Source organism: Epinephelus moara, chromosome 24 (assembly GCF_006386435.1).
Source record: "Epinephelus moara isolate mb chromosome 24, YSFRI_EMoa_1.0, whole genome shotgun sequence".
NCBI lineage: Eukaryota > Metazoa > Chordata > Actinopteri > Perciformes > Serranidae > Epinephelus > Epinephelus moara.
This window is the reverse complement of record NC_065529.1, coordinates 31,808,092-31,831,057: the sequence shown is the minus strand read 5'-3', so window position 1 is coordinate 31,831,057 and position 22,966 is coordinate 31,808,092. Positions and strand designations below refer to the sequence as shown.

The 22,966-nt window shown below is 40.3% G+C and overlaps 1 protein-coding gene across 1 annotated transcript in view; it reads left to right on the top strand.

Annotated features, from left to right (window-relative positions):
• The window catches only part of syn2b (synapsin IIb), a 147,067-nt gene that overhangs the window by 73,896 nt on the left and 50,205 nt on the right, over positions 1-22,966 (top strand). The window contains exons 2-5 of the mRNA XM_050037489.1: positions 7,285-7,342; positions 10,593-10,684; positions 21,702-21,858; positions 22,181-22,270. Of these exons, the coding sequence (XP_049893446.1) occupies positions 7,285-7,342; positions 10,593-10,684; positions 21,702-21,858; positions 22,181-22,270 (397 nt within the window). The remainder of the gene's footprint in view (positions 1-7,284; positions 7,343-10,592; positions 10,685-21,701; positions 21,859-22,180; positions 22,271-22,966) is intronic.

The following is a 22,966-nucleotide window of genomic DNA, read 5'->3' as shown; positions in this document are numbered from 1 at the left end:
GTTGGTAGAATAGAAAGGCGCTATACAAATGCAAATTCCATATCATGCTTTAATGAGCAGCAGTCATTATATCATGATCATGGTGTCTATTCTTGTCAACTGTGACTCACTGTGTGATACAGGACGTCAGTCATGTGAAATATAGCTTGGGGAGGATATTTCTCAGGCTAACTCTGACCGTTTGACGACCCGTTAGCAACCAAGCAATCATGTGTACTTTAAGAGAGTTGAACATTATCTTTTTCATGTTTAAAGCAGTTGATTTGCAGTATTGATTTATTTCCATAATTTGCAACACACACCGCTTCTTTGTATTTTTCTCTATCTTTGTCGTCTGTCTCTCAACGTCTCTTTCTGTCTGTCATTACCATGCATTGATTTTAAAGGCTTAATTTCTACAGGAGTGTGCGGCGGTTTCAGACTCATGGACTCCACGGATCGATAATGAAAATGGGATCGCATCAAATGACCCTGAAAAGATTGAGTCAACAGAGCTCATCTGTTGAATTCAGCTCAGCACAACATTTGGTAATGTTGCTGTCAGTGGCAGCCTTGTTATCTCCAACAACCTGCAGCACGGCTGGTACTAAAGTGTAGAGCTGCAACGATTAGTCGCTTAATCGATTGAAAGAAAATTTAGCGCCAACTATTTTGATAATCAATCCATAGTTTGTCATTTATTAAGCAAAAATGTCAAATATTTGCAGGTTCCAGCTTCTTAAATGTGAGAATTTGCAGCTTTTCTTTGACATTTATAAAAGTAAATGAAGGTTTTGAGCTGTTGGTTGGACAAAGGAAAAGAAAAAGCAAATTAAGGATGTTATTTTAGGTTCTGGGAGATTGTGAGGAGCATTTCTCACATTTTTTAGAAATACTATAGACTGACAATTAATCACTAAATCTTAAAAAATAATCATCAGATTAGTCAATAATGAAATAAATGAATGAACAATTAACCGATCTTAATAAGCTGCAGCCCTAACTGAGTGACTTGTCCATCTAATTTGGTTTAAACATCCATGATGCAGCTTTTACAGGCAAAAAAATCAAGGTATACAGAATGGCATGAAAACACGGTGCCCACAGTTAAAATTTACTTCAGTATCTCCACACCTGCCTTTTTTAAATTACTTGTTATTTTAGGTTCACTTTAGCCATAACCATTAGTAATTACTGTGCCCCACATGCTACTTATTTTGCACAATTTTCTGATATATTAATTTGCACTTAACATTCTGTTATGCCTAGATATCTACAAATTAGTCTTGCCCTCAAAACTCCATTCCTCCATTATTTACTCCAGATGTGTCTGCTTGAGATGCTGAATTAAAGAGATTTAAATTCACCTTTATATCCGCCTCTCAGACGAGCTTTGCACCCTGCACTTTATGTTATGTAGTGCTTTCAGCTGCATTTGGATAATGGAGTCAGATCTAAATCTTAATATAATTAAAATATTATTTTGCCTCAGACTTCTTGGGTAGCGGTGGTGATGGAGGAGTTTAATTTGCTTCATCTTAAAATCGTTTAAATGACAATTCATTACATGCGTGCATCTACAGGATCTGTATTTATTTTCAATCCTTAACATCTTTGAATGGAATACCAGCTATTTAACTTTAGGGACAGTTCACCCCAAAATCAAATATACATTTTTTTTTTTGTCTTACCTGTAGTGCAGTCTAGATTGTTTTGGTGTGTGTTGCTGAGTGTTGGAGGTATCGGCTGTAGAGATGTCTGCCTTCTCTTGAATTTAACAGAACTATATGGCGCTCGGCTTTTGAAAAACTCAACAACGTCTCTTTCCAGAAATCATGACCTGGTTACTCAAGATAATCCACAGACTTTGTTGTGAGCAGTTTCATGTAGGAACTATTTTCTTTCGACTAAACTAGAACCACCACAGTATCACTGCGCGGAAGGAAGTGTGCATCTACTCATGGATGAGAGGCTCACAATCATAATAGCTTGAGAAGTAAACATTAATGGCTTCCTCCAGCTAGCTCAGTGGTGCTAGGTGAGCTAGCAGTAGATGCATGCTGATGCTTCCCTCTGTGCAGTGATACAGTTCATTTCTGATGCATTAAATCAGTGGTTCTCAAATGGTGTGCCGTGGGATTTTGTGATAACCACAAATTATTATTGCAATACTCAACTGGGCCTATACAAAAAGTTATGGATTAATTTTTATTTGACTGTATCAGTATGTGCACATCTGATTCCTAATAAAGAGGCAAACTCTAGCTAAAAAAATGTAATTAAATTTAATCAAATTTGAAAAACCTCCACATGGAACCTATTCGTCATCGTTTGCATGTGGGAATTATTAGTGTGTGACACATCAAAAGCCCTGATTGGCAGCCAGTGTGAGGGATGATAACATTTAAAAGGAGAAAGCCGTGGACGGAACAATGGATCGCTTTATTGTACAGAGCAAATTACAACAAAGCACCAGCAAAGACGACCTACCACCAAAAGAAAACAGAAAGGTAGTAGACAGTATTTCTTATTTTATTGTCTTATGTTGCGATAAGAGTGATAACACACGTTATAGAAGCTGTACAGATATAAATGCAGGCGCGCCTTGAGATTTTGGCTTGCCTGTCGGTATACCCTGGGCACAAAAAGTTTGAAACCACTGCATTAAATAACATAAGTGCTGTACCACATGTAACACAGTTATGCTGACAAAACATGTAGGTATCTGTCTCTGACGATTAATCATCTCTCCTTATTAAAGTAGTTGTTTTTGCTTAATTTCCTTTTTCTGCCTCATTGAAAGTTCAAAAATCAAATTATAGCCAAGTGTTAAAGATAGTGGGTCTACTCTTTATCAGATCAAAACTGCCCTGAGTGAAGTCAGTCGTGTTGACTTGCTTTTCTTGAAGTTTTCAAGTCTTGTTATAAGACACTAGTGGGTGCTAGAAATTGAATACAGGGAACTGCAGGGATGACCTGTCGGAGATGATGTATCGCTTGTAACTTCCTGAAGTGAGGCATCCTTTAGGCTAACAGGGCTAAACTAAAATCTATGGCCATGTTAGCTGCCCAGTGAGGCTGTAATGATGGCTACACACCAGAAACAAATGAATGGATGAAATAAAGAGAAAACTTTTCAGTTCCCACATCTTTACCACTGTGTGGGGTGAAACTTTGACCTGAGGGTGAAAGCAGTTGTAAATTTGTCTTGGCATTTGGCAGGGCCTGTTGCCAAAGTGCTGCTTTATCGATTCAGACGCAAGTGTGGTAAAGACAGGCTTTTGGTGTAAACTGTTTTCCAGCTTTCAACATTTTTCTTCTGCAGTCTGAAATGGATTCTACAGATCGAACAAGATTGTGTCCTCGAATTGTTTGCCGAGCAGGATGGTGGAGGTGTCTGATAGAAGTCACAGACCACTGGGTTACATGCCACAGGTGATATGTATCAGGTTACATGATGCATGTGATGCAGCTCTAAAGCATTAAAGCATCAGGTAGATGTCTGGTAAAACAAGATTTTGTCATCCAGAAAAGTTCGATAACAATGTTTTCTTTATTGGTGTGTGCGTGTAGCGTGTGTGTTCTGTATTCTTTTACAGCTTTCCCCTGAACTTAATCGGGTCCATCACCCTTTTAACGTCCCCTTAATGATGATGTTTTTAGTGTTGTTTTATTTTTAATTATTATTTTATTTGCTTGCTGTATGCTTTGTGCTATGAAGGGGTGTTGTGGTATACCAATATTGATACCAAACTGTGATATTTAAAACGTAAAAGTATTGATACAATTCTAACATATGCTATAATCGTGTAGATAATCTTCTTGAATCATTTCTGTTTCTTTCTGTTCTTGCTTGCTCTCCCTCCCCTGACACCATCCAGTTGTCTTATGACTATCCATTAATTGTAATGGTCACAGTCGTGATGCGTCACGCAGGTGGGGCAAAGGAGGGGTTTGTACTTGGAACGCAGACTCTGCAGCGTGTGGTTGCTGCCAGCTTTACTGTGTGCATATTGAATTTTGCCAAGTGATAATGCAGTTGTTTATGCAGGGTTTAGAAGCATAGACTATATTAACTGGTTCTGAATTAATGAACTGAATTGTTATAACTACAGGATGTACTGATTTGATGGATTTATTTTAATGTGAAATGTAAAAATGTAAATCACTCACAAGGTTGCTGTGCTGCTTCCCATTACCTCTGGTACAATGAAGTATTCATTTAAGTCCTTGTTAAACAGATTGCACTCATTTTCTTCAGAGTTTTATGTAGTTTTTACCTGTTGGAGGGATGTGGAGCCATGTTGTGTAAAATAGAGAAGAGCTGTGTGAAGCCCACATGGGCAAGGACGGCTCCTGTGGTCAGTGTAGCAGCTTCAGCTCATTGTAATAGAGATGCTCTGCTGCAGGCATGCTGGGAGTACGTATAACTACAGCAAGAGCACCTACAGTATGTGACCCGCCCTCTAGCTACATGACTTGCGTATCATATCTGCACATCAGTCCATGATCAGTCCCCTTCGCTCCTTGGCCTGGGAGCAGAAGTCCCACTGAAACTGTTAAGTTAGCAATTAGCTCACAATGAAATTTCATGTTAAAAAAGAGGTGATTATGGTTAGGGTAAAGGTAATGGTGAGGCATTTGGTCTCATTTTTTCACTACAGTGTAGCATAGTGGCAGGGTCCATTGTTATGTTGGTGGGTTTGTCTTGTACTAGTGGTGGGCGCAATTTGTAAATGGTAAATGGACCTGCATTTGTATAGCGCCTTTCTAGTCATTTGTAGTCAAAGCTCTTTTTACACTATGAGTCACATTCATCCATTCACACGCATATTAATACACTGGTGGCCAAGGCTACCATACAAAGTTCCACCTGCTGCTCAGTTTTTAACACACACACACACAGATGGAACAGCCATCGGGAGCAATTTGGGGTTCAGTATCTTAAAGGATACTTTAACATGCAGACTGGAGGAGCCGGGATCTAACTGCTGATCTTCCGATTGGTGGACGACCCGCTCTACCTCTGAGCCACAGAGGGTGGCGTAGGGGTGTGTCGTGTCTTGCTGTGCACTTTTTTATACAGTTATGCTTACAGACTCTCTCTCCACCACCCTACACTCATATTTAAAGTGTAAATCATTTGCCAAAACAAGGAGACAAAACCCACAATAAACAAAGTTTAAGATGAATTTGACTGATTGCATCATTATTATTATCATTATTATTATTATTATCTTTAATTGTTCAATAGATATTGTATCCTAGCTGTTCCTAGTTGGAATCCAGGGTGGAGTTTGCATGTTCCCTCCGTGTCAGCGTGGGTTTTCTGTGGGTACTCCAGCTTCCTCCCACAGTCCAAAGACATGCAGGTTAATTGGTGACTCTAAATTGTCCGTAGGTGTGAATGTGAGCGTGAATGGTTGTCTGTCTCTATGTGTCAGCCCTGCGATAGTCTGGTGACCTGTCCAGGGTGTGCCCTGCCCCACACCCAGTGTCAGCTGGGATAGGCTCCAGCATACCCACAACCCTCAAGAGAATAAGTGGTTACAGGAAATGAATGAATAGATATTGCAATGTTATCGTGAATTCTTTTGTCCACAATAACAGTGTAGTGAAAATCTGATATGGTGCCAGCCCCAGTCTCATGTATTCTTTTTAATTATAAAGTGTGTTGGGACCATGCTGCATGGTGATTCTGCACACTAAATAAAATTGATTGATTGACTGATGTTTGTCCCGTAAAAGACGTCTCTCAGGCTTTCACTTACAGCTCCGTTTGCACGTGGTGTGTTTTGCTATGTGGCAGATACATTATGCTCCCTGATGGAATTAAATGAGGAAGCTACATCAGCAGCCTCTCGATAATTGTCCATTACCGCGTTGGCCTCACATCCCATGTCTTTGTGTACGGTTTTGCATTGTGCATTGCAGATACTGAAAACACACGCTGAACGTGGAGCCTCTTTAGACCCATTCAGTGCCAATGGGATTAGAGATAGTTGCATTTGAATTATCTCCCTCCGAGAAACAGCAATGTAACTTTGGAATTAAAGCTCCGGGGACTGATTGCATTTTTTCATTTAGAGAGATGATGTGTTTTTCGTGTGTGCTGTTTGTTTTTAATAATAATGTTTGAGTATCATTGTACCAACATCGCAGTGTGTTTGAGCAGCTGCCCATGCTAAAAACAATACACGCTAATTGAATTGCACCTTCTAGTGGGAGTGGAAAAGAGATATATTGCTGTAATTCTAAGGTCAACATTTTTTGCTGCCATGGCTATTGATTGGTGGAAGTTAAGGCATTATACCCTCAGAGTGTTTCTCTCACAGATGGTCTGATCCTAATGAACCAGACTAACGAGCCAGATGCCTCTGTGCTGCACTACACAAGGTCCTGTGAGGTGATATGGAAGAAACCGTACATACATTCTTAATGGATGACAGAGAGAAACCACGAGGGCACATGCAATTTGATTTAACGTCATATTGTGGTACTTAGGCTCGCCTACTGTTTGGAGGTGAATGATTTTAATGGAGGATTGAAGTGGGGTTCAGGGACCTGTTGAAGAAGACGTTACATTTTACAGACTACTCTACATTGTAGCTGGTGAAAAGGGAAAATAGATTCTTGACGGTCAGATGCTCTGTTTTTATTATCAACCAGGACTTCAAAAACATATATCCTCTTTCTGGTTCGTGCTGGTTATTTCTTTATTTAGCTTCAGTGTATGGGATGATGACTAATGCAGTGCAAACCATCTGCGATCCATTTACAGTGTTGTGTAAAATGAGATGTCCTGAGCATTTTGTGTTTTGGCTGGCAGCCTGCGCCTCTCTGCTTGACTTGCCGTCAGTCTGTCTTTGTCTGTCTGCTCTCCATCTGCCTGACTGCCTGTGTGTGTGTGTGTAATCCATTTCTACATCACTCTCCTCGAGCAAGTGGCATCTGAGATATTAAAAAGTCAACATCAGACCACGCTTTTATTGGATACGTTCATCAGTCAAGGCGGCATTTAATTTGGCGCAGAATTCTAATCAGAATTTAATGTTACCAGCCATTGAGATGACACTGATTGCAGTTTGCTGTGGCCACACTGATCTGATGCCTCTTCTTTTAAGCAGTTCAAAAAGCTCATTAGAATAAACAGTTTTAGTACAGCTGACAAAGTTTGGCCATTTAAAGTGCACAAGCAGGCATCCATTTTCTCTCTCTCATGTGCTCCACAGGGAGTGTGACGTCCAGTAGAGGGCAGCATACAGTGTGCAATGGAAAACTAAAATCTCCTCTCTTCTCTTCCAGGGCCAAAGTGTTTCGGGGAAAGAAGGTCCTTGGAGACTACGACATCAAAGTGGAGCAGGTATCATATTGATTTTATAGAGCGATGACGCTGCAGAATCATTTCTTTAAGGCTGAGGGGGATCAGAGCAGAGATGAAAGTGAACTGACACCATATACATGTTTGATATGGAAATATATAGGTTTCCACTGACAAGCTGAGACACTGGTGCCCTGACACATTTTCAATAACAGCATAAGACTCTTTCAGAGACTTCTACTTGTCTGTTGCTTACACAGCAGGTTATAAGTTCCTAGAAAAACAGTGTGAGCTAAAGTGTAACAGAAGTCAAAGGTGTCACTCTAGAAGAGTGTGAATACCGTGTGATGCTGCTGTGTAGTGGGGGCAGAGACAGGAGGTCACAGGTTTAGCAAAGGTCTCTGCCTGTGTGTGCAACATAGGGCTGTAATCAACCAAGGAACATCTTGGTCGACTGAAATTCTTCCTTCTCTTTGACCAATCAATTGGTCAGTGGGGGAGAAATATCAGCACAGGTTATCTCTAGATTAACTAAATCACCACAGTGCCCTCGACCTGGTAGCGATGTATGTCAACTAAAGCTTCTTTTTCCTGTCACAGGGCTTGACAGTAACACTTGCCCAGGGCAAGTTAAATGTCTGTTCAGGCAGGTGGAATACCCTGAGTGAAATCTAAATGTGATCTCCGATGTAATAATGTCCAAAAATAAACTGCATACATTTAACTCTGTTCAGCCTGACCTGCTTGCGTGAGTCCGTCTCACCACTAAGTGTCCACATATTGGACACTACAGAAGTTAACTTTGGGATTGCTGATGTCATATACAACAAAACATTACAAATGTTAAATATCTCTGTAACGATGCATGCGAGAGAGAGACTTATTATTTTTAGCCCCTTCGCTAACGTTAGCCATCCTGCCACTCCAACAAGAGCTCCAGTGTGATCGTATCCCTTCCAGAAGCTTTATAATCCAGCCTTGAACTGTGGTGTCTTTTTATAGATTTAGTAAAATCCATAGTGATAAAACCCACACTGAATTTCTTCTCTGATTATTTATCCATTTTTTCAGATAAATATGAGAGTTGAAGCATTTTTCAGCCGGGAAAAGAAACACTCTGGTGGACACACGGCCTTATTAAAGTAACACCAGCACCAGAGCATAACGACAAAACAATCGACCTACCGACAAAAACTTTACAGCCCTAGTGCAAAAGGTTCTCCAGGGTCAATGTTGGTCAGTGGCCCAGAGTGATTCCCATTCCCATTAAATTCGTGGGCCCCAGAGAATGAATCCTAAAGACTGTTTTGAGCTCCTCACATTTCATCTGTAAGTTTGCACTTACTCAGTGTAATATCTCTGCATCTGCAACATAAATTGGCATAAAAGTTGCTACAGACATTTGTGATCCCCAGATGATGAATCCTAATCACTTAAGTGAACCCCTGATGTTTCCTTTAGCCACCATGACATTTACATGTTTGATTTTGAGTGAAATATCCTGACAACTACAAGAGGAGTTGTCACAAAATTTGCCACAGATATTCTAGGTGCAGCTTTAAAGGAGCTGTATACAACATTCAGAGCTTATCTGTGCAGGTGAACCAGGGGGGTGGGTGTGAGGCTTCCCCGAAGATGCCGTCTTGATATCAGCGGTAACTGGCGCATGAGCACAGTGCGTAGCAGTGATTAGTTAGCCAGTGGGATTCACTCACAGGTGTTCGTTAACATGCATGTGTCCACAACAGAAAAGCACACACAGAGGTGGTGTGATGCCATTACTCCATTATACAAAACAAAAGTTGTTTGCTGCTGTATTAATGACCTTAATGTTGTATACAGAACCTTTAATTCAAACTTTAATTTGACTGACATTTTCCTCTAGAGTCATCAGCAGGTCAACAGTCGCTTAACAATTTGCTTTATGATCAAAATACCAGCAAAACTATTGACACCATTAGCCTCAGCTGCATTTTGTGTTTAGCTCAAAAAGAATTTGTGTCCTTTGTCCAATTTTACTTGAAAACTCTCAACTCTCCTTGAAATTTATCAAAGAAAACAGCAACAATCTGCAGTGGTGACTTTTGGCAGAGAAAGGAGTGACTGAGAGGAAACAAGCTGTTCAGGGTTCACCAGTAGTAGCAGTGACTAAAGACTGCAGTGGCGTGACCAGAAGTAGCATTTCCTCTCTACTCTGTCGCCTTTTTGTAAAAGAAAAAAAAATAAATAAATAAAAGGCTATAACTGACTTAACTAAGATGGTAAAGCTGGTAAATATTACCTCCCAGCATTGGCACTGTGAGCTCTATCATGCTAATGTTAGCATTTATCTCAAAGCACCTCTGAACCACAGGCATGGCTGTAGACTCTTACTGTGGTCTTATATTGATCAGGAAGATGGTAGTCTGGAGCCATGTCTACCCTATAGAAAGTGCTGCGTATGTTAACCACTATATACATTTATAGTATAACCACACACTTTTAAAACCACAAGCATTTAATATGTAGAAAAACACCAGTATCTTGATATCATTTTGTAATTACTGTACATAGTTAAGTTATTACATATAATAAATTAACAGAATCTGACATATTGTTTTCATGTTGGTTAAACCATGCTAACCAGCAAACCAGTTTGATTTTGCAATACTCGGTTACTGCATCTGAAATGACTTTTCTCTGGGGTTTCACACCTAATAGATGGTGACAGTGAAATTACAACCTCAAGCCTCACCACAGAAACAAAAACACACACAGGAGGAGACACGAGTCAGCAGCTATGAGTCACAGAGAAATCCTCACCATGTTTGCAACCACACGAAAGACAAGCACACATGCATCATTTTACTAGAATAACTGTAAGTGGTCTATATAAACAATGATATATATCTGTCTATTCCAATAAATATAAAGTATATTGAGAGTATGCAAATAAATAACAGCTTCAAAGTGTTTTTCGTTAACTCCTTTCACTGCTATGCTAAGGAAGTTTTGTAAAAGAGAAGATAATCCAGTGTTTGTTCAAATGATAAATGATGTGTAGTTATGGAAAAGAGTTGAAATATTTCACCTTTTCTGACCTTAACTATTGAGAAAATAATAATTCTGCTTCTTGCACATTTGATTATACAGTTGTTTATTTTAAGCTGTCGGAGCCCTTTACAAAATTAAGGCGTACGATTATGCAACATTCAGCATTTAAAGGGATTCATGTGGACTTCATCTCTTCTGTATCAAGACTTAATGTGTGCAGCCGATTAAACCATGTCTTGTTCTCTTTCCGCCCTCGCAGGCTGAGTTCTCAGAGGTCAACCTCGTCGCACATTCAAATGGAACCTGTAACGTGGACATGCAGGTCATGAGGAGCGGGACCAAAGTGGTCAGGTCAGCACCACCCACACACACGCACGCTCAGTGATTCAGAGAAGATTGAATTATTCTCTTCATAATGGAGTCAAATCCTTCTTCCCAGACTCCACATCTTAATGTTATACCCTTCTTTAACCCAAACCATTACCCTGACTTTGACAGTAAAATGAAACCCAAAATACAACCACAAAATACAAACCTAACCTCACCCCCTAACCAGCCACATGGACCTCATCCCCCCTGACACTGAACCTAAACCCACTGCAGAAATAACCATCTGTCCTTACAAAGGTGTCCCTGCTTTGGAGATGAAATTTAGACTTTTGGTCTGCACAAAATGTTATTGTTTTATTTTAGAGCTAAATTACAAATTCCACAATACCACTAAAATATGCAAAACCAACTTCAACTATTGATCTTTTCACTAAACCTAATGCTCTGACGGTATAAGTGTCCTGGCACAGGCCTATTGTAATTATCTGTTACTAGCTGGTGCGGTGTGTCCCGCACTGTTTTCCCTTGTGGTCCCCATTGGCTTTTTTTTTTTTTTTTTGTAGCCAATTCAACATATTCATTCAGCGACGGCAGAGTCCATTGGTGAATGAAATGACTCTGATTGGCAGTTCATCTCAGTGCATGGCAAGTGAGGAACGTAAACAAAGAGCTAAAGTCAAGAGGGAGTGAGACAGATGGTGTGTCTCAAATTGCATACTTCCGTTAGTACACTTCTATGTAGTATACTATGTGCACTATGTACTTATTGGCATAGTGCGCAAATTTCGACAGGGGTAGTGTTGTCTCAAACCAACACGGCCGTTGTGCACTCACTGGAAATGACGACTGCAAATTAGCTAGTTAGCAAACTAGCATTAGCATTCGCGTTATTGTGGTCCCTCCCCTTCCGCTACGTAGCCAAGATGGCGACCATTGAGTGCGAGAAGTGTCCATAGTTCCACACTCAACTTCTTCACCGTTTTGAGTGCACCATCCGGGTACTCATAGTGCACTGCATTTTTCCATACTTCTCAGTGTGAATGCACTTATGCACTCAAAATAGTAAGTGTAAGTACAGAAGTACGGGATTTGAGACACAGCACAAGATAAGATTGTTTTTCTTTAGCCACTGAGCAGAAACATTTCACGATGGTTTGTGTTATTGTTCACTGGTGCACAGTAAACATGCTTTGTTCTTTCAACACTGGATTGCATTGTTAATGTGCTAACTGGCTAACTAGCATCAAAACGGTCGTCCAGGTTCTCTGTTTGAATGACGATTACAGACTACTGCCGTCTGCTGGCATGGAGAATTATTTTCTCTGGTGTAGGTGCAGTGCATACGTGCTGGTTGGTCATCGGCTGTACTCTTTGCAGTGTGTTCATGTGCAATGTTTTGCAGCAGAGAGCCTTCATTGCAGCTAATTCTCTGAACTGAGCAGTTTGGTGTGTCTGGGCCTTAATAGAAAACCGTCCTCTGAGTCCCCACAGAAAAAGTTAATTTACCATTTTAGATTGACAAATGCACTTCCACTTTTTGCCCTTTTGACATAATGTACTTTGTCAGATATTTCTTCAGACATTATTTAAAATATTGATTATTTTCTGTGTAAATTATTTTTTTTGTGTGTGTAACATGATATGATTATTGTATGATAAAACAATAAAAACAAGAGAAATCAAATAAAATTGAATGAACAGACAAGATAAACCAACCAACAGGTAGAAACACTGTGTGCGTCATAAGATTTTATTTGAAAGTGCTGACAGATTTAGAGCCGTAAGGACCTTCAGGCAGACTGTTCCAGAGTTTTGCGGCGTAATTAACAAAGACTGCCTCTCCGTGCCTTTAAATTCTGACCTTGGGCACAATACAGCTAAGAAATACTGACCTCAAGTGACTCTAAATCCAAAACCCATTCCTTAAATAACATCACAAAAATGTCCCCACTTTCGAGGACATTTGGTCCTTATCAAAAAGAATAACAACAAACAGACTTGCATTCATTTTCAAACCCCAGCACAGTGCTGCTGCATCATGTTTCTGCATCAATTAAAGAAAATCCAGAGACATTTCTGTGAGATCAGACAGAAAAACCTCAGACTGCACTTGGAAATAATAGATACACTTGTTTACCATAAAGCCCTGATCAGTGGAAAAAGGGCAGAGGCGTACTGCCGCAGTCATTACCCACAGACTGGCACAGTACAAACACGTGAACGTACCGTAACCCAGACAATCACACAGACCCACTCACACACCACAAACCACACTGACACAGACACCAGTGTCCCAGCTGAAGACTGCCAGTGATTAAGCAAGGCTGTAAACTCCCACTGTTCACTAACAAAACCAACAGGAAATGAAGATGGCAGCCTGAGTCTGATTATCAGCATCTCTGCCCTGTAATTATGCTTTATGAGGGGTTGGTTCACACATGCTCACACACACACACACACACACAAACAGTGACCATTGCCTGAAATAGAGTGGCTTCAGGGAAACTTAAATTCATGGCAGCAGACAGTGATTCACCTTCACCTGTCCTGACAGTTTCATGTCTAAAGAGGAATCATTCTAACATGTCAGCTCCTCGAAGACCCCCAGAGTCGTATCAAGGCCTCAGGTTGACCCAAACACGGACCTGCTGTGGAGAAAATTAATGTGTTTACAACATAAGTGTCAGTCTGTCTTGTTGTCTTCCTGTCTGAGTTCATTGCAGGCTTTTTAAACTTGGACGTTTTTAACTATCTACGTTTGTCTCTGTAATTACACTGTGTCCATCGATTTCAAGTCAAAGCAGTGATTTTGCTAACTGCTCTGAGTCTGTGTGTTGCTTAGTAACCCTCGCCCAGAAGAAGATGTAATTTTCCAGACTCTGAGCGCATGTCACTGCGCAATCTCCGGCTCCACTTATCTCTATTCTTCCTTTATGGCTTTATAGCTTCCTTTTTTTTGACTGACTACAAGTCAAAAAGTACAAGTACAAATACTGCAAAAAGACCCAGTGATTTATGAGACTTATTAACAATGTTTTAAAGTTAGTGTAAAAGGCACAGTTGGAACCTGAACAGTCAGCACATTTGGTTATAAAGGAGAAGAAGAGGCTGTGAATCATCACAGGGATTAGAGTGTATTAACTGTCATACTTCAGCACACAGCAACACACAAGTCATTTACAGGATAAGTCTGGTGTTGTTCTATTTTTTCCTCTTGTTAACAAATCCAGTGAAAAGATCCAAACCAACAATATTTTAGTCCGTCTCGTCTCATCACTTCCCGATCCCGTCTGTGGCTCTCAGCTCGTTTGTTCCCACTGAAAACATTAATCTTTCAAAGCCGATACAGCACAGTGAAATTATTTTAAAGGCTAAATAATTTCTTTGGACAGCTGGGGCTGCAAACATCCAGCAAGAGTAAATGTTGCCTTTGTTGGGAACTATTTTCAGCTGTAGATTGATACACAGGAAGTGCTTGAGTGAGTATTTAGGTCATGATCACCGTAAAGACGGAACATGTCGCCCACTGTAAATTTTTTCAACAAAAATTTTGACGATAAGTATCCGTTGACATCCTTTTATTTCATAATAATAATAATGAACTTTATTCATTTAGCACCTTTCCTACAAGAAATGTGGCATAAAGTGCTTTACAACAAGAGGACTATAAGCACTGAGTGCCTCACATTAAAATTAACATCATAAAATCATAGAATTGTAAAACCATAAATCATACAACCATATAAAATACAATATTTAAAAGAGTTGCAGCAGTGTGTAGTGTAAAAAGAAAGAGGTTCAGACCTGTATCAGGAAAGACAGAGCTAGTTAAGGACTAAAGTGAACAGATTCGGTTTTAGCTTTACTTTTAAGCTGGCTTCCCTGATATATATAAGTAATGTGTTCCATGGTGTTGTGGCATAATTGACAAAGGCTGCATCCCAGATCTTCTTCCGGCTGTTACTGGGAACCTCCAGTAAACCAGCAGCAGATGATCGCAGTGTTCTTGGAGGCAGATAGTTAACCAGGGAGTTAGGAGTGTAGCTTGGTCTGAGCCCATTTAGGGTTTTGTATACATGGAAGAAGACCTTAAAATCAATTCTAAATGTAACAGGAAGCTCTCAGTTTTGGTTAATAGCTGAGCTGCAGAGTTTTGAATGAGCTGAAGTATCTCAGTAGTGTTTTTTGGGAAGCCAGTAACATTAGTCGAGGCAGCTTGAAATAAAGGCATGATTTCTGATCAATGATCAATTTCTCTGCATCTTTTTCATTCAGAAATGGTCGTACTTTAGCTATGTTTCTGAGGTGGAAAAATTATATTTTCTTCACCTTGTCAATGTGGGACTTGAAGCTTAGATCTGAATCTAGAATCACACCAAGACTTGTCACGTCAGATTTAATCCAGGGAGTTAAATTCTCCAGATTATTAAACAGCACTTCTCTTTATGTTTCAGGACCAACATGCAGGATTTCAGTTTTGTCTTCATTTAACTTGAAGAAATTATTGCTCATCCATTTATCTATTGCCAGAAGACTGGTAGTAATGGAGTTTATGGCTGCAGCATCGCTTGGCTCAGCAGACGTACAGTTGCGTGTCATCAGCATAACCATAGAAATGTATGTACACTGAGAATAATAATGGATCAAGGCAGCTCCCTTGTGCAACCCCAAAACAGATGCCATGTTTTTCAGACACATGATCTCCAAGACTGACTACGACTTGCATGAAAAAAATATTGACAACAAAATGTACGGCGATAGCTCTGTTCCTTATGCCCTGACGAGTAAAGACAAGATGAAAAAGTTGGCTCTGTTTGGGTGGGGATCACGGTAACATCTCAAAACATTGGTTGTTTTCCTTTTTAACCAATCACATGAGCAATTGGTCTGCATTGCTCCCTTAACATATTGTTAAATTTAACAGAGCCAAGTTCGTGGCAAATATCTACTCTGTCTAAAAGATGATTCATTTTTTTTGTTACGGCTCATAAACAGACACTTACACATTCGGCAAACATTTCCCATAATTCAGAATTAATTCTAGCTCCATATATAGTGTATAAATGTTTCCCTCATTTTTCTAACTGCTGATTTAGTAAATCAGAGTTCTACTGAGTGAAAATCACATGTAATTTAGCAGAACATCTCAGTAACATCAGCAATATAAAGTAAAAGTAATGAATAATTTAAGGCACTCGTATGATATGAAAGAAGTACGGTATGTCAGTAACACATTCTCAGCCTAGATGACTAAACACATAATTCAAAGTTTGCTTTCTTCTCAGTGGAATTTCTTTACAGCCAGAGAAAATATCCTCCAGCAAAATCCAGAACAGTATCAAGAAACTATCTGAGAAACACTGACTAAAGTTAGACTGAAGTTAAACTCCACTGACTAAATCTTAACTAAAACAAATCAAAAATGACTCGGGCATTTCCCTATTGACCTAGGTGTGTGTGATTCATACCATGTCCGCATATGATTGCCCCCCTTTCCACTCCCCTGCCACTCAGCTGTCACATTAGTGTTGTTGTTATGTACCTGAGTACACTTGTGTCATCATCTATGTGACATTTATGTCGTGCTACAGTGTAATAAAGTGTGCCGCAGACAGACCGTCAGCAGTGACCGGTGGAGCAGCAAGGCAGAGCTCTGCCCCTGAATGGAGGGCAGCAGCAAGGAGCTCTCCGCCTCCCACCAGAGGTCAGTCTGCAGGTCAAGGGCAGCAGCAAAGCCATAAATGAGTCTTTTTGAGGTGGGCTGCTGCTCGTATATAGAGGCACCAGTACTGAATTGAGACTGTTTCATAACAGGTTAAAAACTCCTTGTAGTCGTGTTAAATAACCGTCCACTGCCATGTTTTGGTACGGTCGTGTTCACACCTTACCGAGGTACACATGAACCATACTCAAGACCACATTTTCAAGTGAACCCAAGTACTGATTGTAATGTGCCCAGGTACAGTACACAGTGCTCACACTAGTCAAACAAACTGGACTTTGGGAAGTGAAGTGTACTCGAATCCAGGCCCTGATGCTTAAGCCCCCTAAAATGTGACTTTGAAACAATTCAATTATCAGTAAGCGACTAAGGCTAAAACTAAATTCAAAATTCTTGTCACTGATGTCACCCTTTGACGGCGGTATATGGCACAGAGGAGTTGTCTATGTAGGTTTTGACAGTACTTGTAAGAAAAATGACTTTGGTGGCTATCCCCTGTTCTTTCATGTAGCACCATCATTAGGTCAAATTTTCAATTTGTCAAATTCTTGCCTGCAAAACTGAGGACATCAGCCTCAGCTGTGCTTTCTGTGTAGTGCTAATTAGCAGATGTTAGCATGCTAAACTATGATGCTGAACATGGTAAACATTATACATATTTATCAGCATGTCAGCAATGTCGTTTTAGCATTTTAGCATTTGACTATGCAGATGAGTTGCTGGTCCAACACTGCCTTGAACGGTTACTTTGTTTGTGCTACTGTGTGACTTTTGCTTTAAAAGTGTTGGTTCAGATTCACCAAAGTCACACAGTAACACACACAGTATCACAAACTAACTACCTAATTGAAGTGGCGGTAGACCAGCAGCTCCTGGTGTTCAGTGAACTAAAATGACTGTTTGTCAGTGGAGTCTGGTGGCTTTGACGAGAACATAGGTGAGAAACTGAAGCCATTAACGGCTTCCCCCGTCGGAATAGGCTGTCTGACGGAAAGGTAAAGTGGTGAAAATACTCTCAATATAGCGTACACTTAAACTGATGTGTTATTTTTTAGGTGGAACTTTCTTTGGATGGCTAAAATACATGTTGTTGTTGCTCACCCGTCCGTAGCAGTAGATTGATTTAGCTTGTTTATCTTGTTTCATACTCGGTTCAGGGTATCAGGTTGAAAGGTGCGCAGTGAAACCTCCAAGGTAAAAGCTACATCAGATGGCCGTGGCCCTGCTGGCAACACTGATTCAAGGCTTTAAATTGAAAGTCATGACCATGTTGATCTTCACAGCCCGCTGTCAGCAATGAAGAGATTACAGTCACATTAATTGCTGTGTCCTCTCTGCCAGAGTCTTTTTTAGTTTCTTGGAGAGTCTGATTAGTATTCTCTCTGCATGACGAGCTGGTGGTGGTCACACTGTGCCAGAGTTTTCTCTCTCTCTGTCTCTTTTCTCTCACTCCTCTCTACATCTCTTTTACTCTGTATTTTTTCCTCTCTGTCTCTTTTCTCTCACACCTCTCCCTTCTCTCTCTCTCTCTCTCTGTGCTTCCTCACATTCCCTCTCTCTCTCACACACACACATTCGGAGACAAAAGGAAAAATAACAGGAGTCGTGCCCTATCACCATCAACCTTTCATTGAGCTGAACTGCACTGAATATGGTATTTGCCCTTAACCTGCTGGTCACTAATTGCGTCTGTGAGCTCCAGAGCTGCGGTTTTTAGTGTTTTGCTGCGGAGGCTGATACATTTTAAAGTAAAACATTAAAAATTAATACCAATCCTACACAACGGTAATAATGACTATAAAACCCCAAACTTGGAGCCCATTACTGTCTGCCATTAAGCGTTTGTTTTCTATTCGCTTGTGTAGACTCATCCCCCATTTTCTCTCAAGTTTTAAATGCCAGATTCCCTCTGCACTGCAGTCCCTGTCTCTGTTAACTCCGTTGGCCCCCGAAGGGCTGCAGACACACACCTCTGTGACACACACATGTCCCCAGCAGCTTCATTTCACCTGCCAATGATGAGCTGCACCGGGAGGGCAAAATGTGTGGGAGGTTCACACCACTTCCTCTGCAGCCAGTTCCACCTCCAGCTAGGGCTGGGCAACACCTCAAAATGAATGAAAAACAGTACAGATACTTGTTATTATCAATTAAAAGCGGCTAATATACAACAAGTACACAACAGAATACGTTGTTTGTCTGTGCTCTTTAGATCAGTGGTTCCCAACTGGTGGGTCACGGTCCAAATGTGGAGTCAGTGAACAAGTTAATGGAGACGATGACTTGTAACTCCTGAGTCAGTAAAAAGAATCTTAGGTTTCAAACTATTCGTTCATGACCATGACTGGTACATCACTACTTAACAGAGACAGCAAGCTAACTCAACAACATGGCCAAACTGTGTGGAACTTGAACTAATGACTAATGAGAAATCTTGACCCTGTGGCTGGACCAGTTGGGAACCACTGCTCTAAAACGTCATGGAGGCATTTTCTAATCTGACGCCCCTATCGGCAGGACGTCATCAATTGTCTCCAAAACTTCCAAATCACTGTTCAAAAACAACAACAAAACAACATTTTATGATGTGACAACCTAATGGTAAAGATTTGTCGAAGTCAAGACCTTTGAAACATTGATTATCTGTAGGTATTATGCTGCTGTCATAATCTCCGTGGCCACTAGAGGGCTTTGTCACTTGATCATAAGCATGTGTTGTACTGGGGCGGTTGATGAAACGTCTTGGTAGGACAGTGTCCTAATGAACTATCATGTAGGGGAGAGGGGTGAGTGCATCAGTTATCGGCAACTTATGACTACATTTTCATCACCACAAACTGATTTTCCAATCATCTATTCTCTATTAATTACTTCATTACGGGCATGTTAGAACATACGTCGACGTAGGGGTGTAGGGACGCCGTTAGCCGTTAGCGGTGTCTGTAATAACTCCGGCCACGGTCCATGAAAAAAATATTTTTTCCAGCAGATGTCTTAGTTACAACATGATTGAGCTAACTGGAGTAGTTTCATGTCGTATCCGACAACGGGAGGCTTTTAACAGATGACGTCCTGATGTTAGCTTTGCTGCTGCTGTTAGCTGTCCCTGTCAGCTGATGCTTTCTAGACATCGTGATTTCCCAAAACTGAATAAATACCACACATAGCAACACAAAACTGCTTTGCTAGCTCAGTCATGTTGTAACTAAGATATCTGCTGGAAAAAAATATTTTTTTCACGGACCGTTTATTGAGTTATTACAGACACCACTAACAGCTAACGGTTAGCCCAGCTAATCTATGATAACCATGTTATTAATTACAAAACGTCACATCCCGCCTTGAGTATATCCAATCAGCACCAAGTAATCCCCAAGCCCCAGCCAGGAGTTTCTCGGGCCGTTCTGATAACCTACTCCGAGGCAGGGACTTGTTTAGCCCCTGTAAAAGTTCCGGAACTCTGTCCTTCGGGGGTGGTTCCTGCGGTGGAGACACGCACCAACGGCCCCGGCCCCATAAAATTACCCCGAAGTTCCTGCGGTGGAAACGGGCCTCCTGTCTATGTTTTCATTTTTTGTCCGACCACTGAAATAAGGGTCTGTTGACATTGTGTGACATTGTGTTGCTTTGGTGGCGTACCTGTGATTTTGTTGAGTTAACAGCTTGGTCAGACAGTAGGTTACGATATCAGCTGATGTCATATAAGCATACCTGGAGGTTTGTGATGAAGTATCCCAGCTTCTTTCCCTCCCCTTTATCCTCCTCTGATGACCTTTTGTAATTTATCTCAAACGTTATTTGTGGAAATATGTTCCTCTTTGTGGTGCAAAGTTTTAACAGCAAGCTTTTAACGGTTTAGAGCACCTGAAAAGCAGAGTGATACATGCATAGATAACAGTCCCAGTGATGCTGTACTGTATATCAGCACTCATGGAATACTTCCTGTCCAACTGAAGGACTTGGTCGGGACTGACTGTTGTATAATGGTAAATAAAACATAATTGTCTGAGTTGGCAAGGTCTTCACTGGCGCTCAACAGCAGCAAAAGATTAAAGAAGATTGATGCTAGTATCAATAAACAAGACTCAGTATTGATACTTTAGGCATCGATCTGCTCAGTCCTGCCCTGACCAAACAGGAGTCGTTAGTGAAGGGACAATGGCTAACGCAGCCAGTTGTGTTTGTTGGAACAAAGCCGCACAGCTACTGGGAATCGAACTGAGGGTCTTTGATCTTTACTTTTGCACCAGTCATGTGCCCCACTATAACATTTTAGTGTGTTTATGTGACATCCATGTAATTATAAAGGACTTTGGCAACAGCAAACAACTGAAGACGAATCCTCCAAAATCATTTAAAGACTGATTTTGAAACCCTTCCTTTCATATACAACAACATGAGCAGCGTCTGTTTACTAGAGCCTTTGTGTTGAGTTCATTATAACTACAGCTGCACCGAGTTATCTGCTGACTGTCTTACCAAGTAATGCATTAGAACATGAAGGGTCATCCGTCATTTTGTTCAAGACTCACTGCTTAATTTTGTTAAAGTGTCCCAGATCCTCAGGCTTCTGTCCACTCTCACTGTGAGGTAAATTCAGTTTGGAAAATATCTGACATCATCCGAGGTGAGAATCCAACTGAAGCAAAACATTTTAGAAATAAAACTCCATGTGGAAATAACATGCTGGCAGAAAGCAGGTCAGAGAAATTCAACTTCAAACACGCAGGTTACACTTGTTATTCATGTCATAGATAGATCTGCCACTAATAGGATGCTTGTGAAATACATTATGAAGTCCAATGATTGGAATGGTTGTGTCATTTTAATTACAGATGATGAGAAAATAAATGTGACACCAATTACCCACTTCAGGCTTCATTTTTAATCAAATTTCAAGTGTTTAATAAGTCAGGAAAATGGGGTCCTCTTTTCTCTTTGCAATCCAAAACACAGAGCTGAGTGAGAATCCTTCACAGATGATGAGCTGTTTTAAGACAAAGAGATATGACCACTCCATTGTCTCTCTGTCATAGTCCAATTTTAGTCCTTTATGTGGCCAGACAGACTTACTCAGCATCCCCAGCGTAAAAGACAAATGTACTACCTTTCACTTGTGGCTTTGTGGGTTTTCCCTCCGTACCATGACCTTTATTGAATGCCACTCCATCTCTATGTTCCACGGAAAAATGCAGGTCAATGACATCTGCCGTCCACTAATGTCTGTTCGATGTTTTCTAACAACACAGTGAGGTATAATAAGACTATAAATGCACTCTTATTTTAACCTTTTGTATTTCTTTGCTGTCACACCAGGTCTTTCAGGCCCGACTTCGTCTTGGTGCGCCAGCACGCCTTCAGCATGGCCCAGAACGAGGACTTTAGGAACCTGATCATCGGCCTGCAGTATGCTGGCATCCCCTCAGTCAACTCTCTGGACTCCATCTATAACCTCTGCGACAAACCCTGGGCTGTAAGCAATTTCAGCAAAACCAATTTACACCTGCAGCAACCTGCCAACCAAGTATTTTTTCCCACCGTAGTGTACATTACATCAATGTGGAGAGATGTGTTTAACAGAGCCTGCAGCTTGTAGTTTGGAGCATTTATTTTTTGTGACTTTTTGTGGCTCCAAGCAAAAACACTGTGGTATTTATTATTACCATATGAATAATGTGACTGTTCTGTATCATGTTACTGTTATAAGACATGTTACACACAGTCCAGTATCTGTGTTCTCATTATTAACTCTCTCTTGTTGTTCTCTCTCTTTCCATTGTCATCGTCTCCACCAGTTCTCCCAGCTGATCAATAATCAGAAGCGGCTGGGTTCAGATAAGATTCCTCTCATTGATCAGACTTTCTACCCCAACTACAAAGACATGGTAAGATTTTCTCATTGCATATTGTCAATAACTTCTACCCCTCAACAAATGACAAAATGTTTCCATTAATGATTTAGATATTTATATTACTGTGCTCAACTATTTGTCTCATGGTGGTGAAACATTCTCTAAAAGCAGGAGACAGTGTTGTCTGCCAGTTACTGTAAGTTTTAGAATATAACTAATAAATAAAACATAATATTTTATTTTGAATTATTTTCCAAAATGAAATTTAACATATTTTAGCTTAATTACTTTCACATTCGGTTGATACAAGTGATATGTGTGGAGGTCACTAAAAGGTTGAGTAGGATAAATATAAAATGAGTACAAAATAATATAAAATATTTGGGCTGGGGGGAAAAAAATCAATAGTATCCCATATTATGCATGGCAATATTGTATTGATACACATACGCCAAGTATCAACTTTCTAATTCTATAAATTATTAATAATCTGAATTTAAAACAAACTTTTGGTAGCCTACTAGAATAGTGAAATTACTTGTTTTTTCTTTTGGGAACATAATCTGCAGTTGAATAAATTTGCAATAAATGTTATTACAATACTCAGCATATTGCAAAACATTTAAAAGTGTTTTGATAATATTATATCATGAGGCCTCTGGTGATTCCCACCCCTATGAAATACAGTATCTTACTGTATATTACACTCATGAGAGAGGTGAACTTGTT